The 20,630-nt window shown below is 35.3% G+C and overlaps 1 protein-coding gene across 1 annotated transcript in view; it reads right to left on the reverse strand.

Annotated features, from left to right (window-relative positions):
- Window positions 1-20,630, reverse strand: part of ADAM32 (ADAM metallopeptidase domain 32) — a 170,973-nt gene that overhangs the window by 27,148 nt on the left and 123,195 nt on the right. The window contains exons 15-17 of the mRNA XM_032288017.1: window positions 12,716-12,824; window positions 10,803-10,986; window positions 4,294-4,377 (exon numbers count right to left, since the gene is read on the reverse strand). Coding sequence (XP_032143908.1) covers window positions 4,294-4,377; window positions 10,803-10,986; window positions 12,716-12,824 — 377 coding nt within the window. The remainder of the gene's footprint in view (window positions 1-4,293; window positions 4,378-10,802; window positions 10,987-12,715; window positions 12,825-20,630) is intronic.

Below are 20,630 nucleotides of genomic sequence, written 5' to 3' on the forward strand. Positions count from 1 at the left end.
TACATAATCAATGTCTTAGAACTATTTTCCTACATTTTCTCTTGACAGATCAGTAGGCTGATCAGAGTTTAAAATAACCTATTGTATATTTCAAAATAGCTAGAAGAAAAATTGAAATGTTTTAGCATAAAGACAAATATGTGAAGTGATGGATATCTTACTTACACTGATTTGATTTTTATAAATTATATGAATGTATTATCAATTATACCCCCACAACCGGTACATCTATTATGTGTCAACAGAAAATAAATTAGAATAAATAAATAAAACAACTATATTTTATATGCTGAAAGCTCTAATGGATAAAGTAGACTGCATGTAAGAACAGATGGGCAGTGTAGGCAGAGAGATAAAAATTCTAAGAAAGCATTAAAAAGAAGTGCTAGAGATCAAAAACACTGTAACAGAAATGAAGAATGCTTTTGGTGGGCCCATTAATAGATTTAATCATAGCTGAAATGAGAAAAGATCTCTGAGCTTGAGGATATCTCAATAGAAACTTCTAAAACTAAAAAGCCAAAAAAAAAAAAAAAAAAAAGATTGGAAGAACAGAATATCCAAGAACTGTGGGACAACTAGGAAATGCATAACATATATGTAATGAGGGCACCAAGAGGGCAAAAAAAATGGAATAGAAGAAATATCTGAAGCAATAACGGCTGATAATTTTCCAAAATTAATGCCTTACAACAAATCACAGATCAAGCAACACAAACACACACAAAAAAATCAGGACAAATGCCAAAAATTTATATCTAAACATAATAACTTTCAAACTACAGGAAATCAAAGAACAAATTTGGAAAGAAGCCGGAGGGAGAAAACACCATATTTATACAGGCACAAAGATAAAAATTACACTGGACTTCACTTCAGAAACCACACAAACAAAGAGTGTGGAGTAAAATATTTAATCCTTTGAAATTATCTTACAAAAGTGGAAATGAAATAAAGACTTTCAGACAAGCAAAAATTGAGAGTATATATCACCAGCAGACCTGCCTTTGAAATAAATGTTAAAAGAGATTCTTCAGAGAGAATAAAAATCAGCAAATCTTATTTATATAAAGAAAAGAATAGTATTAGAGAAGGAATTAAGTGAAAGTAAACTAAAAATTGTTATGTTTCTTATTCTTAATTGATCTTACAGATAACTGTTTATATGGGTTCACTATTGAATTCTAGCAAACATTTAAGGGAGATGTTATACCAATTTTCTACAATATCTTACAATCTCTTTCAGAAGACAGGAGCAGAGGAGATGCTTCCTCATTCATTCTATCAGGCCATCCTTTCTCTAATGTCAAAACTAGAGAAAAACATTATAAGAAATGGAAACTACAGAAAAAATGTCTGTAGATGCAAAGATGAAAAAACTCACTAAACGTTAGTAAATCAAGTTCTATAATGCATAAAAATAATTATGCACCACAACCAAGATTTATCACAGGCATGTAACTGGTTCAACATTAGAAAATTAGTTGATGTACTCCATCTCATATCAATAAGCTAGAGAAAAAAAATCACATTATCATATCAATAGATACAGAAAAAGCATTTAACATAAAAAAAAGCCAACACTCATTTGTGATTTAAAAGTAAATTATCAGCAAACTAGGAATAGAAGAAAATTTTTTCATCTAACAAAATATCAAAAAAAAACCTACAGCTGACATCATACTTATAGTGAGAAATTAAACACTTTCCCACTAAGATAAGGAGAAATGCAAGGATGTCTCCTCTCACCACTCTTATTTCAATATTATACAGGAAGTTCTATCTAATACAATAAGATAAGAAAAAAATAAATACTGATTGGGAAGGAAGAAATAAAACTGTCTTTGTTCACATAACATAGACATCAATTTAGAAAATCTAAAAAGAGTTGACGAACTCTTGGAACTAACAAGTGATTATAGTATGGTTGCAAGACACAAGGTTAATGCTCAAAAGCCAATAATTTCTCTATTCACCAGCAATGAACAAATGAAACTTGAAATTAAAGATATAATGCTATTTACATTAGCACCCCCTAAAAAATGATGTACTTACTATAACTCTAACAAAATATATGTAAGATCAATATGAGAAAAACTATAAAACACTGATGAAAGAAAAAAGAACCAAATAAATGAAAATACATTACATGTTCATAGAGAGAAAGACTCAATATTGTCAAGAAATCAGTTCTTACTAAGTTGATTTAGAGATGGAACACAATCCCTGTCAAAATTCCAGCAAGTCATTTTATGAAAATCAACAAACTGATTCTAAAGTTTATATGGAAACACAAAAAATCAAGAATAGTCGTTACCATTGAAAGAAGAAGAACAAAGTCAGAAGACTAACACTACCCAACTTCAACATACTGTAAGTCTATAGTAATCAAGGCAATATAATATAGCAAAAAGAATAGTCAAATGGATCAGAGAAATAGAATAAGGAGCCCAGAAATCAACAAACATAAATCTAGTCAACTGATCTCTGCCAAAGGAGCAAAAGCAATATAGTAGAGAAAAGAAAGACTTCAACAATTAGTGCTAGCTGGACATCAAAATGCAGGGAGAAAAAAATCTAGACACAAACCTATCACCTTTCAAAACGTAAATCCAGAATGGATCATAGGCCTAAATGTAAAATGCAAAGCTAAAAAACTCCTAGAAGATAACTCAGAAAATAACCTGAATGACCTTGGGTATTGCACAGACTTTTTAGATACAATACCAAAGGCACAATCTATGAAAGAAATAAGAAACTGGACTTTATAAAATTAAAACCTTCTCTATGAAAAGCACTATCAAGAGAATAAAAGATAAGCCACAGACTGGAAGAAAATATTTTCAAAAGACACATTGGATATGTGACTGTTATTCAAGATATGACAAGAAAACTTAAAACTCAGCAAGAAAACAAACAACCTGATTTAAAAATGGGCAGAAGACTTTAACAGGCCTCTCACCAAAAAAGGTAGATAGATGGAAAATAAGTATGTGAAAAGATGCCTCACATATGTCATCAATAAAATGTGAATTAAAACAACAGTGAAATACCACTACACACCTATTAGAATGGCCAAAACCCAAAACACTGACAACAAAAAATGTTGGCTTGGATGTGGAGCAATAGGGACTCTCAGGTGCTGCTGGTGGGAATGTAACTTTCAAGGACGTTTCGTCGGTTTCTAACAAAACTAACCATACTCTTATGATATGATACATCAGCCACAATCCTTGGTATTTACTCAAAATAGTTGAAAATTTATGTCCACACAAAAACCTGAAGAAGGATGTTTATAGTAGCTTTATTTGTACTTACCAAACTTGGAAGCAACCACGATGTTAGGTGAATGGATAAATCACCATGGTACATTCAGACAATGGAATATTATTTAGTACTTAAAAGAAATGAGCTATCTTTTCTCATAGATAAAGCCATAAAAAGACATGGAGAAGCCTTAAAATGCATATTACTAAGTGAAAGAAACAAATCTGAAAAGGCTGCATACTATATGATTCCAATAAAATAATATTCTGGAAAAGGAAAACCTAGGAAAATAGTAATAAGATCAGTGGCTGCCAAGGATTAGGAAAGAGAGAAGGATAAACTGATGGAGCACAGAGAATTTTTAGAGTTATGAAAATACTCTCTATATATCATAATGATGGATCTGTATCATTACACATTTGTCAAAACTTACAGAATGTACGACACTAACAGTAAATCCTAAAGTAAACTGGACTTTGGGTAATAATGATATGTCCTTGCAGGTAATCAATTACAACAAATAGACCACTCTGATGTGTGATGTTAACATTGGGAAAGATTGTGTCTATGTGGGATGAGGGAATATATGGAAAATCTCTGTACTTTCTATTTTCCAAATCTCTGTGAACCAAAAGCTGCTCTAAAAAATAAAGTCTATTTTTAAAAGTAGAGAAATAAAACAAATAGTTTTTTATGATTCATGTGTATTCACAGACACAGGAATTACAGCATAATAATCTTTCCATTGAGAACCAGGTTAATGTGTTTATCGGGAAATTTAACACCCTCTAAAAAGTACCCAGTTAAAATAATATATATTTAGGTAATTAGCAATTTAATTCTACTCAAAATATCCTCTGTAACTAATTATGGATACTGAATTTAATGACTTAATTCAGCTCCCAACTGAAGCTAGATGCAACAGAGTCTGGCACATGGTAGTGACCCCAAAAATGTTGATAAATTAATGAGTGATGCAAAAAAGTGTCCAAGAAATGTGATTCAGGGAAACATGTGCTTACTTACTCCATGTCCAGAACACTGTTCTGAACAAGCATGTGCTGAAGCCTTAATTATCCTTGATTCTACACATTGACGATTTACACAAACCTAAAGAAAAACATACAAAAAAGTTTTCGTGTCAGAGGGGTACAGTCATCCTAACATTACAAATAAGTAATTTTTTTTACAAATAAGTAATTATATAATATAAAATCATAGCCATTCAAAGATACAAATTTTCCTCTAGGTACTGTTTTTGCTGCATTCCACAGGGTGTTGAGTTTTTTGTTTGTTTGTTAGTTTTGTTTTTTGTTTTTGGGTTTTTTTTTTTTTTTCAAGAACAGATATTTGTGCTTTCTTTGCATTTTAAATTGATATTATTATTACTGTTTCTTCATGTAGTTCTAAAGCAGAATAAAACAAGAACAAAAAGCCCAGTGATTTAATAATAAGAGAGTTTCAGCAAACATCTAAATAAGGATATTATGTTGTCTGCTTAGGAAGACATCAAAAAGTACCACAGCCTGAGTGGCTTTAACAACAGTGATTTATTTTCTAACAGTTCTAGAGCCTGGAAGCCCAAGATCAAGGTGTCTTCAGGGTTGGTTTCTCCTGAGAACTCTTCTAGACTTGCCTTCTTTCTACACTCTTACATGGCCTTTCCTCTGCATGCACGAGCCCCTGGTGTCTCTTTGTGTATCCAAATCTATTTTTTATAAGGACACAAGTCACATTGGAACAAAGCCACAGTTTTATTTCACCTTAGTTACTTCTTTTTTAAATTTTTATTTCAATAGATTCGGGGGAGCAGGTGGTGTTTGGTTACATAAACAAGTTTTTTAGTGATGATTTCTGAGATTTTGGTGAAGCCATCATCCTAGCAGTGCACACTGTACCCAATGTGTACCCTTTCATCCCTTACCCCTCCCACCCTTCCCCCCAAGTCTCCGAAGCCTATTGTATTATTCTTATGCCTTTGCATCTTCATAGCTCAGTTCCCACTTACAAGTGAGACCATATGATATTTGGTTTTTCCTGAGTTATTTCACTTAGAATAATGGTCTCGAACTCCATCCAGGTTTCTGTAAATGTCATTATTTTGTTCCTTTTTAAGGCTGAGTAGTGTTCCGTGGTGGGGGTGTGTGTGTGTATATATATATATTTCACAGCCACTCATTGATTGTCTATATTTACCACATTTTCTTATCTACTCATGGACTGATGGATATTTGGGCTGGTTCCATATTTTTGCAGTTGTGAATTGTGCTCCTATAAATACATGCATGCAAGAGTCACTTTCATATAATGACTTTTCCTCTGGGTAGTGGGATTGCTGGATCAAATGGTAGGTCTACTTTTAGTTATTTAAGGAATCAATATACTGTTTTCTATAATTCCTATATTAACTTACATTCCCATGGAATATGTAAAGGTGTTCCCTTTTCACCACAGCCATGCTAACATCTATTATTTTTTTATTTTTAAATTCTGGCCATTCTTGCAGGAGTAAGGTTACCACCTCACATTGCAATTTTGATTTGCTTTTTCCTGACAATCAGTGATGTTGAGCATTTTTTCATATGTTTGTTGGCCATTTGTATATCTTCTTTTGAGAGTTGTCTATTCATATCCTTAGCCCACTTTTTAATGGAATTATTTGCTTTTTTTCATGTCGATTTGTTTGAGTTCCTTGTAGATTCTGGACATTGATGTAACTTGTTGGATGCATAGTTGTGAAGATTTTCTCCCACTCTGTGGGTTTCTGTTTATTCTGCTGATTATTTATTTTGCTATACAGAAGCTTTTAAGTTTAATTAAGTCCCATCTATTCATCTTTGTTTTTGTTGTATTTGCATTTGGATTCTTGTTCATGAACTCTTTGCCTAAGCCAACATCCGGAAGGGTTTTTCTGATGTAATCTTCTAGAATTTTATGGTTTCAACTGTTAGATTTAAGTCTTTGACCCATCTTGAGTTCCCACCCAAATTTCATCCCACCCAGTGCGAGGTAATTGAATCATGGGGGCAGGTTTTTCCTGTGCTATTCTTGTGATAGAAAATAAATCTCAAGATTTGATGCTTTTATAAAGAGGAGATTCACTGAACAATCTCTCTTGTCTGTCAAGATGTTCTTTTTACCTTCCACCATGATTGTGAGGCCTTCCCAGCCATGTGGAACTGTAAGTCCATTAATCCGCTTTCTTTTGTAAATTGTCCAGTCTCAGGTACATCTTTATCAGCAGCATGAAAACAAACTAATACAGTAAATTGGCACCAGTGGAGTGGGGTACTGCTGAGACTTGCCAAATGGTTTGAACCAAAATCCTGATAATGATATCAGCAATACAGTCCAGGTTGAGGTGGTCTCAGATAGAGATCAGGAACTTGATGGGAGCTAGAGCAGAGGTGGCTCTTACTATATTTTAGCAGAGACTGGCAGCATTTTGCCTCTGCCCTAGAGATTTGTAGAACTTTGAACTTGAAAGAGATGATTTAGGGTATCTGGCAGAATAAATTTCTAAGCAGCAAAGCATTCATGATGTGACTTGGGTGCAGTTAAAAGCATTCAGTTTTAAAAGGGAAACAGAGCACAAAAGTTTAAAAAAATTGCAGCTTGACAATTAAAGAGAAAAGAAAATTCCATTTTCTGAGGAGAAATTCAAGCCAGCTACAGAAACTTGCAGAAGTAATAAGGACCCAAATGTTTATCACTGAGACAATGAGGAAATTGCCTTCAGGGCATGTGAGAGACCTTGGTGGCAGCCCCTCCCATCACAGGTCCGGAGGCTTAGGATAGAAAAAAATGGAGTTACTGTCATTTTTGTCTTCGGCTACCAGAACAGGCAGCGAAAGACCATCAGATGGGAGCACAGTTGGGCATGTCTGAGCTCAAACTATCCTTGAGTAGGGCTTGCTATGACCATTGTGGTGGATAGGGGGAGGGTGGTTCTCAGGCCAATGGAGTTACATTCCAAGGGGGATCATGGCTGCCTCTGCTGCTTCATACAGGTCACCAGGGAAGTGGAGGAAAGCCAGCAGTGACAGGTCTCACCCAGCTCCTATACAGCTAGTAAGGCCAGTCTCACTCCCACCATGCTCTCCCAGTAGCCAACAGAGCCCAGTTTATATCCAACCCTCTGGTACATTAGGACTGAGATCTTGCCCTAGGCTACAAGCCTACCCACTGACAAAGCAAGCTGAGCTTTCAAGTCTCGCTCCAACCTGCCTGCCATGGCTTCTTTGCTCATATTCCCACTTCTTGTTCAGCCCACCACATTCGGCCCAGGAAAATTCACATTTTGTCAAAATTTTTACAAAGTTAAGCTGGAAGTCTCCTTCTCCTTGTGGACCTTCCCCAATTCCACTGTCCTCCCCAGGGACACCCTCTGAGATTAAGTCAGAAATGGCTTCCCAGGGCTTCCCTGAGAACTGGGAGTGCCTACTTGGCTCTTTCAGCTACTTCTTCTACTTTTATGTTTTGCTTGGCTCTCTAAATTCATCCCAGCTCTGGGTAAGGTTAAATTATTCTTCCCCTGTGATCTGGATTTTCAGATTCTCCAGTAAAGGATGTGTATCCAGAGCCAGACTTTCCCCACTTACACATTGGGCGCTTACAGTTTTACTGATGTCTCACGAAGTTTGCAGTGGCAAGCTGCTTCTTTCAAAGGGCCTGTGAATTCTTTAAGTTTTCCTGGTATGTTCCTACAGTGGTTCTTGGAGCAAATGTTCATGATGTGAGTCTTCATATGCTATTCTGTCCATCCAAGTGAGAGCTGCAAGTTAGTCCTGCCTCCTATCTGCCATTTTTCTCCCTGTGTCCTCCACAAGTTTTGATAAGTTGTATTTTCATTTTCACTTAATTCAAAATATTTCAAATTTTCTCTTGGGAATTTTTCTTTGACCCATGTGCTATTTAGCCTAAAAGAATATGGGGATTACCCAGGTAATCATAATGTAAACTATGAATTTTTAGTGATAATGATGTGTCAATGTAAGCTTATCAATTATAACAAATGTTCTAAGCTGATGTGGGTTATGCAGTGGTACAGGTTTTGTGAGGGATAAAGAGTATATGAAGACTTTTTTGTAATTTTCGCTCAATTTTTGCTGTGAACCTAAAATAGCACTAAAATGTAAAGTATATTTTAAAAAAAATTTTTTTAATGATTCAGGGCAGAAAAGTAGAGGATAGCAATGAAATAAGATTGGCTATTAAAAAAATAATTATAACCAAAGAACCACTTTTTATTATAATACTGTAAAATCTAACATGACTATTCCTGAGTATACAGTTCAAAGAATACCTTGTATTAGTTGCACATATAAAAGTTCTACATAGTAAAAAATTAACTCCATATAATAATGGCATATATATTTTTGTAAAATATGATCTATCATTAGAGTCTCATAAGTATTTAATGAAGATAATAGAAATTTTGTTAAAATATACTAGAGGTGTCTATCGTTATATTATTGAATGTATTAAAAATTCAGACATAATTCTCCTAACTTTAAAATATAATCATCAGAGGACTGAAGATATATTCCCAACTCCATTACTTATGGCAATTGCAGCTTCCATAAGTTGCAGTTTTCACCTAAGTAATAATAATACTTTTTTTAAAAAAATGTTATTTTAGAAAAAGCAAATAGTATTAGAGCTTGTTTTTAGGTTAAAATGGGATAACATATGTGAAAATCATTTCCTGTTAAACATTAAAGAACAGTACAATACTCTTCAAGTAAATGGCATCACAAACCTCTTTTAAATCCAAACAATCTAACCCTTTTAAGCTTTTAATATGTTGAGTCTACTCACTGGTCCTTGGCCATGATGGTGTGTCTAACAAGTCCTTTTGGATTACAGCATCTACTGTCTGCCTGGCTCAGTTGGAATTAAGATAGAGCCCCACTCATAAGAACACTAACTTACAGAAACAATACTAAGAATATTTCATTATACATGATTAGTACTATCATTAAAATCTGCCTCGTAAAACTTTTTCACACATTATTTCTGAGAATTGTCTGGGTTATTAAAAAAGATTCTATTCTTATTAAATTACTTATCAAATCATCTCAAACCACTTATTAGTTGTGTTGCATTTTTTAGGTTTTTTCTTTTCTGCTCCATGGCCTAAATACAGCTACTGGGCTCCCTAGCCTAAACCTCCATCAAGAGGGCATTATGACTCGAAGGCATGAAAATAAATCAATATTAATGAGTCTATACACTTTACCTACAGAAAACTTTACACTATAAAACCACTAAAAGTGGTTATTAAAATATACATTTTATATCTAAAGATACTAAGGCTTAATGATATTAAATTATTTCTTAAAGATCATTTATCAAGTGGCAGAGTCAGAATTCAAATTTATGAGCATCTATCTTAAAGCTTACACTTTACACTTTTTATATTTCCCTATGAGCAAAGATCTGGTCAGGAATTAAATAAGATTTCATTTTCATTTTTAAATATTTATTTATTTATTTTATAAGTTCAAAGATTTATTATTTACAGATCCTGGTCAGGGAGAACACAATGTATCAGGAGGGGAGTCCTCCATCCCCAGGTCACACAACACAGGAATGAAGAGTCAGACAGATGGGGGTAGGAGGAAGGAGAGAAAGAACTAACAATATACATACGTATGGAAGAATAGTATATGGATGCTTCAGGTTCGCAGACAAATTCCTGAATGGTCCACTTAAGAAAAACATGGGGAAAGCTGAGAGCCCAGTCCCCCAAGCAGGAGAAATGCCTTTAAGCACTTATCTCTGGCTGGCTTGAGCTATTTGGCTGTTGTGTTCTATTTCCAATGTCTAGGCAGCAACCTTTGCCATTAAATGAGATTATTCCCATTAAATGAGATTTTAAACCAAATTTAACTGCTCTGTCTTCTCCAGATTTGGGTTGATTTCAAAGATGACAAATTATAATGATAACAATCCACAATAATGGCCAAACTATATTTAGCTATTACTATGTTCTGGGCATTGTGCTAGTCAATTATACTATTATGTCATTTAATCTTCACAATACCATACTGAATAAATGCTATTATTATCCCTACTTTACATACAGTTGAGATATCTCAGACTAGCTAGGCAACTTGAAAAATGTCAAACAATATTTGACTCTATCTAAGCAGCCTGATCTAAGTTGTGTTGTTATTCATGGGGCCACAAAGAGGTATATATTACTAAGTTAGATTTCTTTTTTTGTCTCCCAAGAAGAAAAGCAAGTTTCCGTGCTATGAGGTTCTTAACCACAGTATATTCCCAAGACCCTCTTCCAAGGAAATCTCCAAATATTTGGAGTTTCCTTGCTCATAACACTGAAATTCTAAGGGGGGGGTCCAATGTTCCCATTTTCCTCTTATTATTTGGAGACTAATTTAAGCTTATTCATTTTGCCTCCTAACATTTAAGATTACATAATACTAGAACTGAATTAAAATTTGAGACTTAAATAAAAAGATGAAAAATGAATAAAACTATGTTTTTTAAATAAATTTTAAATTATTTACCCTTCCAATATCACATGGAGAGCCACTTTTGACAGCCAGTGGATCTGGAACTGACCGTGGCAATTTGTAGTCTACAGTCACGCATACGGAATCTCGTACAAAAGCATAAATCACATCACCATTTTCTTGACGGAAAGGTGTTCGAGTAGGGTAGGTACAAACTAATCTTCCACATATAAGATTCCTGAAAACATTTTAAAAATGATTATTATATATTAGGAATGTATTAAGAATGCTTTGGATTTGCTTTCTATGATGAAAAACAAATGGTTCTCCATTTATGGCAATGTACCTACAGAATACATAATGCTTTCACGGTAACTTGTAAAGTAAAAAGTAAAAAAATATAAATCCACCGATCCTAACTTAACTTTCAATGCTACTCTCAGAGGCATTTGAGCAAGAGTGACTCTATCTTGAATAGAGGCTAGGTAAAATAAAACTAAGTCCTACTGGGCTGCATTCCCAGGAGGCCACGGCATTCTTAGACACAAGATGAGACAGGAGGTTGGCACAAGATACAGGTCATAAGCTGACAAAACAACATGAGATAAAGAAACCAGCCAAATCTTACCAAGACCAAGATGGTGACAAAAGTGACCTCTGGTCATCCTCATTGCTCATTATACTCTAATTACAATGCATTAGCATGATAAAAGATACCCGCACCAGCAGCATGACAGTTTCCAAATGCCACAGCAACATCAGGAAGTTACCCTATATGGCCGAAAAAGGAGAGGAACCCTCGGTTCTGGGAATTGCCCACCCCTTTCATGGAAAACTCATTAATGATCCACTCCTTGCTTAGCATATAATCCAGAAGTAACAGTAAGTATAAGCAGCTGAGCTTATGGAGTACTCATTCTTTTATTCCTTTACTTTCTTAACAAAATTGCTTTCACTTTACTGTATGGATTTGCCTCAAATTCTCTCTTCCACAAGATCCAAGAGCCCTTTCTTGAGGTCTGTCTTGGGACCCCTTCTGTTAACAATACTAGTGGTCTGTTATTTATTGGGCAGATTACATATTTACTGTCAAATAATCAATTTACTACAGCATTTTATATCACCCCACAGCAGGAAAGAAAGACGAAAAAGTTGTAACCTCTACACTCAAGGACTTTACAGTCTAATACTCTCACTATGGCTTATGATACTAATATGATTCAAATTCCATTAAAGATGTTACAAATAAAATAAATCCTTACAGAGGTTTAAGATTCTCTCAAAAACTCTATGAAGTTTTTCTTAATTGTGAGGTTAGAAGACACACTCTAACTTACACAGTTAGGGAAAACTTTATAAAGGAGATGCCACCTGAGTCAAAGCTCACATATTACTAAGATTTCAATAGAAACAGTGAAGTATTTCTAAATAAAAGTAACAGCATAAGTAAATCAAGGAAGCATGAAACTTCATGAGTCTACAAATTCCATGAGTGTGTCAGTATGATTTGCTAACTAGGATTTAGCCCAGTGTCTGGCATACAGTAGGTTCCTAAGAGATGTTTTGTAAAAAATAAACTCATGACCAAAATATCAAAAACCTGGCTCTTCAGATTCAGGAGGAATTGAACTGCATTTTACAGACACTGAGTAGTCTTCCTTTTGGGCAAGTTAACAAAGTGGATGGAAAGGAAAAATGAGCAGGAAAGGTTCAGTGGGTATTACAAATTTCAACTTCGGATTGGATTTAGAAACATAATGGCCATTCATGTATAAATGTTTAAACAGAAGATGAAATTTTAGCCTGCATCACAAGAAAGATGTCAGGGCTGGAGATTCACTCCCATGCGCATGCAATAGTTTAAACCACTGGAATGAATGGCATATACTAAAGATAAGGCGGCAAGCAAAGTTTTTAAAAATCTTAAAGAATATAAGAAAAATATCATTTATATTTGTAGAGCATACCTCCATCCACAGAGCACATATCTGTTATATCTGTCCCTACCACAGTTCCCAAATCTGTCTGATTGAGATTGTATTTCTTCATAGCAGGCAAATGGAGCATTTTTTGAACCTGTTAAAGTTAGAAATACATTTGGATTAAAACATATATTGGTTTTTCATCTTCCTCCATTTCTTCATATAATGTTTCTTTTGTCTCTCCATTAATATCTAATTAAAACATTTTTCCTAGTGAGGTTGCAAGAAAAGATTAAAGTAAAGTGAAAGGCAATGGCCACTGTTATTGCTCCTTTTGCTTCATTTTCATTCATTTCCATCACAAAAGGTAATGTAGGTGGAGGGGAGATGTTATAGAAGTGTCAACTGGGGCCAGGCGCGGTGGCTCACGCCTGTAATCCCAGCACTTTGGGAGGCCGAGGCGGGCAGGTCATGAGGTCAAGAGACCGAGACCATCCTGGCCAACATGGTGAAACTCCATCTCTACTACAACTACAAAAATTAGCTGGGTGTGATGGCATGTGCCTGTAGTCCCAGCTACTTGGGAAGCTAAGGCAGGAGAATCGCTTGAACCCAGGAGGCAGAGGTTGCAGTGAACCAAGATTGTGCCACTGCACTCCAGCCTGGTGACAGAGCAAGACTCTGTCAAAAAAGAAAAGAAAGAAAGAGAGGAAGGAAAGAAAGAAAGAAGAAGGAAGGAAAGAAGGAAGGAAGGAAGGAAGGAAGGAAGGAAGGAAGGAAGGAAGGAAGGAAGGAAGGAAGGAAGGAAGGAAGGAAGGAAGGAGGGAAGGAGGGAGGGAGGGAGGGAGGAGAAGAGAGGAGAGAAGAGGAAAGAAAGAAAAGAAAAAAGAAAGAAGGAAAGGAAAGGAAAAGAAAAGAAAGAAAGAGAGAGAAAGAAAGGAAGGAAGAAGGGATAAACCAAAAGCAACCTATGTATTTATCTATTTTTTCCTCCATTATATTGATTTTTTATTTCTCTGTAAAAAAATTAGAACAGATTTAGCAGCTTAAAATGCCCATTTATTGTTACAAATTCAGTAGGTTCATTCTGCAGGCAGGTTTTCTCTGCTCAAAGTCTCACTATGCTGAGATCAAAGTAATGGCTGGGGCCGCAGTGTCATCTGAGGTTTGAATCCCCTTCAGAGGTCACTGGTTGTTAGTAGAATTCAGTTTTTTGCAGTTGTAGTTCTGAAGCTCCCATTCATTTTCTTACTAGCTGTCTGCCAGGGATTGCTCTTCGCTCTTAAAAGTTCCTCACAGGTCCTAGTCACTTGGCACTCTCAGAACACAGCAGCTTTCTTCCTCCAAACCCTCAGGAGAATCTTTATGACATTTTCTGTCTTTTAAGGGCTCATGTCATTAGTTCAGGTGCAGTCAGAGTGACCTCATTTTATGTTAACTCAAACCTGAATGATTGTGGAACTTAACCACATCTTCAAAATTCCTTGACCTTTAATATTCCTATGATAAGCTAATCATAGGAATAACATTCGATCATATATTCACTGGTCCTACCCCAACTCAAAGGGAGGGAATTATCCAAGGCGTGTCTACAACAGAAAAATTTTGGGAGTCACTTTAGGATTCTACCTAGCACAGTTACCTTCTCCAAAATGAACCTCTCTAAATCTAACTGCCTTATCTATAAAAGTAGATAATAATATATATGTCAATGAATTGTTATGAGAATTAATATTATGGCTATTTAGTCACTATTGATTCCCATCTAATCCCCCTCGATTCTCTTTCAAGATCAAGAAAGGTTCTCCTGTTTACCTGTACCTTCTCTGATACACATTTTTTTTTCTTCCTGTTGTTCTTTTTTAGTCTTTTGCTTTCTCCCAATCTTATGCCTTTCCACCATTTTTTATATTGATCCATCACAGGAGATTGTACAGATTCCATGAGGATAGGCAATGCTAGTTCTGAGTATTCACAATGTTTAACCAGTACAATAGTGAATGTGAGATACCAGGTTAGGAATGCCAATGCAGAGCTTGTCAAATACTGAGAGATTACACAGAGAAAGAAATTTGAAAACTCCGTTCAGTTTGGAAAGATAATGTAAAAGAATATATTTGGTCACAAAGCAGTCAGATGACTTCTGCTGAAAGTATAGTCTTCATCCAACTCGATTTTATTAGTCTACCTATGGCATCTAAAGTTACCAATCATCAATTTCTCCCTTAAACACTCTCTCCTATTAGTATTAGATAATCATTTTCTCTCAGTCTTACCTTGGTTTTCAAAAGTGAAATGAAAAGACTAATAAAAAGGATAGCACTTTGCAAAAGTAAAATCATATGTTAAATATTCCCTATAATCCAGTAAATTGACTAAGTTTAGTAAGCAAAAGAATTTGCTCTTCCATAGTCCAAATGGTGTAATTATATCCCCAGTACCCTATTATCAAATGCTTTGATGCACATTAAAATAGTGGATGCACTTTCATAGATAGTTGTGCATGGATGGCGCCAAGGCAATACATGTTGGTGCTGGAAAATTATTTCAAATAATTTAGATAATCCTTCATAAATATTATTGGGAGTTTGACATTACACTCCATGGCAACTATTAGAGATAGCAGATGTAATAGAAGTCCATTGTATATCAACTGGAATAAAGGGAATGACTGAGATGTTAGGGAAAGTCTTAGCTTTCATAGCATGATATCTGACTCACTTCATCTTTGACTAATAGGTACTTACAACTTAACATATCCTAAAACCAAATTCTGTTTCATCCCCAGACTTCTTTATTTCAGTTTGTAGAAACAATAGTCAAGGTATTCAGGCCAAAATTTATAAATCTTTTTTTTTCCCCTCACTACCAGCCTCCACCATCTAATCCAAGTTTTACTGATGTTACCTCCCAATAAAGCCAGAGCACAGTCACTTCTCACTGGCTCTTTAGCTGCCAGTCTATCCTGAACAATCATCCATTCCCTTCTAGCATGCTGCCTGCTAATTAATGCCCTGCTTGCATTCTCCACTCCCACAAAACATTCACCATGAATCAGAGTGATCTTTTCAAAAATAAAAATCAGGTGCTAGACTCTTTCTTAAATATCTCTTCTGGCTTTCCATTATACTAAGAGTAAAATCCAGTTTTCTTACAATGGTCTTTATTCAGCTTGATTCACTACACTTCAGCCATACTGTCCTTCTTTTTATTAGTGAACATATTGAATTCTTATCCAATGCATTACCATAACATGTGCTGTATTTCTCTGCCTGAAATGTTTTTCCCAAATAACAATGTATAAGAACTATCTTCAGGCAATCACAGTTTCTATCTTCCTGGTATTTATAACAATAAGGGACCATCTACAAATAAAATTTCCAGGAGCAAAAGACAGTTGTGCATCCATTATAACAATATTTGAAATGTATGATAGACCTTGAGTCTGGCAGTCTGGGGCCAAATATGAACTAAATGAATGCAATCCCTCTGGAGACTAAGGTTTGGAATATAATTTACAGTAGAGAATTTTGGATGCCTGGATCCCTCTTGATAAGATTATCCTGTGTATTTTACCAAGAAATGGACTAGAAAGCTTTATTAAGCTAAGAAAACCTATTTACTTTTCTCCACTTAAAAATTTTGATTAAAATGACAATAAATAAGCACAGAATATGATAAAGCAAATATATTTCTGAAAACAGAATTATGGATATAAGGCCAGAAATTTTAATATTTCTGAAAAACAAAAACTGGATAGAATACAATAATAACTAAATAAGAGGAGAGGTAGCCATAGCTTACACATTCACCAAAAAAAAAATATATATATATATCTTGCAGGAGATATTGGAACCATTCTTTTGTTTTCTGAAAATTATCTGATAAAAGTTGTTATGACGGTTAGCTCAGTTGGTTAGAGCATGGTGCTAAAAGTTGTTATGAACAGTGAGGCAGAAATCAGTGTAATTGGTTAATGAAAAGGTAGTTTACATAAAAGCTTCACTAGTTATTGCCCTCCATCAATTCTTTCACAAACAGAGAGGCTATAAGCATGAAGCTGAAGGCTTAAAGTAGAGAACTCCTCTAAATAAGGTGAGTACATGGATAAGTCTAAAGTTATGTGGATTTGAGCCCAAGAATAAAGCCCTGAAGGTTTTGGTCTGTCTGCTATTTCCTGCCTACCTACCCTAAAGTGAGCCAGTTGATCAACATATCTATTATAAACAGAGTTTACCATTTACCCTTCGATCTAGATAAGATGCCTGTGGCAAAAATTAACCTATATGAATCTTGGAGTGGTGGCTCCTGCCGGTAATCTCAGCACTTTGGGAGGCCAAGGCAGGTGGATCACTCAAGTTTAGGAGTTTGAGACCAGCCTTGCCAACATGGTGAGACTCCCATCTCTACTAAAACTGTAAGAATTAGCCAGTTGTGGTGGGGCATGCCTGTAATACCAGCTGCTCAGGAGGCTGAGGTAGGAGAATCACTTGAGCCAAGGAGGCAGAGGTTGCAGTGAGTCAATATCACACCACTGCACTCCAGCCTGAGCAACAGAGGGAGTGAGACTCTATCTCAAAATTTAATAATAATAATTAACTTAGACAATGGTAAAGGAAACTCATACCCACTACCCTCTTAATCAACCATTAAACCTACATCAATAAATACAAATACATAAACAATATTCACAAAACATTTGAAGAAAATCCATAATCCCACACACAAAAATACAAGGAATATAGAGAAACCAAACAATATATCATGAAGGAATGAAGGAAATAAAGACACTTTTAAAATTCCATTTTAAGATGTTCTCACTCTCTCCCAAAAGAGGGAAATACCAAGTCCTCTCAGTCTCTTTACCAGTCACTGGTTATGCTAATTCCGCTTCTGATTCAGTCATAGTCCCATTTAGACAGTCTGATACCTAAATACTAAATTATAAGTGGAAATGTGCACTAAACAGCAGTTAAGTGAGTTATTAGATATAACTGTAAGATAGACATCCTTGGATTTCAAAACAGTATATCTAAAGGAAAAAGAGGATATAAGTCACTGGTCCAAAGCATACACACATTCTTTAGGACAGCACCTCAACTTTACAGGTTGCTGTTTCCCAGATGATTCCATACTGAGCCTTCAATGGACGAATAAATCATTCTCTAAGTCCAGCTCCTCCTGATAATGCAATAAGTGATAATACCAGTGAAGTTCTTAGTGCTACACTCATTAATACTGCTGGGAAATGAGTGATTTGTGACAAGAAATGTTGTATTGGCTACCATAATGGTAAAGGGGGCATTCCAAATGTACATGTCTATGATTTCTGCTTCTGGTTAGGATGTAAAGGAATACTAAATACATGTTTTCCTAGAATAAAAATAGAAAAAAATGCAAAAATAAAAATACCATATTCTTTATGTAACTAAGGAAGAGTAGTGGATGCAAGAAAACCCGAATGAATTCTATGTCAGATTAAAACGTGGCTTTTGGCCAGGAGTGATGGCTCATACTAGAATCCCAGAACTTTGGGAGGCTGAGGTGGGAGAACCATTTTAAATCAGGAGTTTGAGACCAGCCTGGGCAACAGAGCGAGACCACATCTCTAGAAAAAATACAAAATTTAGCCAGGAGCAGTGACATGTGCCTGTGGTCCTGGCTTTGAGGAAGGCTGTAGTGACAGGCTTACTTAAGCCCAGGAATTCACAGCTACAATGAGCTATGATTGCACCACTGAACTCTTGCCTGCGTGACAAGCAAGACCTATCTCAAATAAAAAGCAAAAAACTGAGGTTTTCATGTATGAGCAGAGAGTCAGAAATGATTCTAAACCTAGAAGCAGGTGTTTCGTCTAGATATGAAAGAATGAAGAATGGGTCTGCCATAGAAAAAGAGAATGATATTAGCTAAGCCTTGGAAAAAATTGTGAGCCAGAGGGACAGACTGGAATCTGGAATATGCCCAAATTAAAAAACTAATCGTATGCCCACAGTCTGCTCAACACACACACACACACACACACACACACACACACACACACACACACCAAGAATTGTGCCAAGAAAGAAGCAGTGAAAGGAAAGCTGGAAAATAGAATGAAATCAAATCATCCATGTACTCTGACATTCTGACATTCAAAGACCCTACCAATGAATCCAAAGGTGAACCAAAATACACAGTATATGAAAAAATTTATTGTATGAACTTAACAGCCGACTGGGTACAGCAGAAAGAAATATCCATGAGGCAGAGGGAGAAACAAAAATCTTTTAAAAGAATAAAAAGTGGAATTTCAATGATATGCTTCTAATTTCAAGTGGTCTAACACAGAGATATTTGGAGTACACAGAGGTGATTAGAGGAAAATAAGGGATAAATTCTTGAGGACACATAGCCAAAACTTTCCAAAATTGATGAAGAACAAAAACTCACGAATTCAAAATAACAAATAAATTCCAAGCATGTTAAAAAGACAGCAAACAATAACAATATCGAGTCATATTAAAAGATAAAGAGACTAAAAGCAACCAGAGGTGAGAAAAAGTACATTACATATAATATCAATAAAAGAGATTTGAAGAAAAATAACATCAGCAAAAATATAAGCCATTATACAAGGAATGGTATCATTAAATGCTGACAGAATAAATCTGTCAACAGGATGCAATACTAAGTAAAAATATTATTCAAAAATAAAGGTGATGGATTGCTGCAGCATCCAGTTGTGACCAAGAAATTGGAATCAGATTTGCCCTATAATAGTAAGCAAATAGAAGAATGAATAAGGTACTTGAAACAACAGTTTCCAGAAGTTAGAAAATAGGCAGCATAGGATTTTTATATCTGAGAGAAAGAAAATAAGAGGTAAGCACTACAATCACTCCAGCTTTCTGCCTAGAATAATTCTTTTTCTGAATTCCAGTGTCAGAAAAAGTAAAGCGTGATAGTCTTGATGAGCTGAAGAGAAGAGAATAAAGTTGAGTAGGCTGAAGTGGCTGGAAGAGAGCACTACATGCAGGAAGAGGGCCAGAAAGACGGCATAAGTTTTGTCTTGACTCTCTGCCTGAATACCAAACTATACATGCATAGGAAGAGACTTCAAAAATCCTTTATTAGATGTCAAAGAACATCTAACAAAGGAAAAACAACTGGGAATGTGTAAGATGAACAACTATTGGAGGGTGCACACGGTTACAACATTTCCCAATTCTGACCATCCATACCAGACTGCACTGAAAACCTGTGACCTTCACTCAAGGCACCAGAAAGAACAAGCAATAGGAACAGAGCATACTAGTCCTACAGTGAAGGCTGCTTTAAAGCAGCACTAACCTTCAGCATAAGCTTTGAAAGAGCCAAGACAATATGCAAGTAAGTTAGAATGCCTTCCTAAGGAATATAAACAACATTCTTTAAAGAAAGGCAACAAAATCCAGAGAATGAAGGATACAACAAACACAATATACAGCATCCAATAAATAATTACTAAATATAAAATAAGGCAAGAAAATTAGATCCTTACTAAGATAAAAGTTAGTTAATAAAAATAGGTCCAAAAATAATGTATATAATATAATTTATACAGAAGAGCTTTAAACCACTGATTACAGATAATCCCCAAATTACAATGGTTTGACTTACAATTTTTCAACTTCATAATGGTGCAAAAAGTAATGTGAATTCAGTTGAAACCATAGTTTGAATTTTAAATTTTGATTTTTTCAATGCATTACAAGAGATATTTAATGCTCTATTATAAAACAGACTTTGCATTAGATAACTTTGCCAAAGTGTAGGCTACTATAAATGTTCTGAGCAAGTTTAAGTTAGTCTCAAGTAAGCTAAAGTAAATCGGTTAGGCATATTAAATGCATTTTTGACTTATGATAGTTTCGACTTATGATAGGTTTATCAGGATGTAGCCACATCATAAGTTGAAAAACATTTGTTTCAAGAG

The sequence above is a fragment of the Sapajus apella genome, unplaced genomic scaffold, assembly GCF_009761245.1.
Source record: "Sapajus apella isolate SASKATOON/1434 unplaced genomic scaffold, GSC_monkey_1.0 scaffold21, whole genome shotgun sequence".
In the NCBI taxonomy this organism is placed as follows: Eukaryota; Metazoa; Chordata; class Mammalia; order Primates; family Cebidae; genus Sapajus; species Sapajus apella.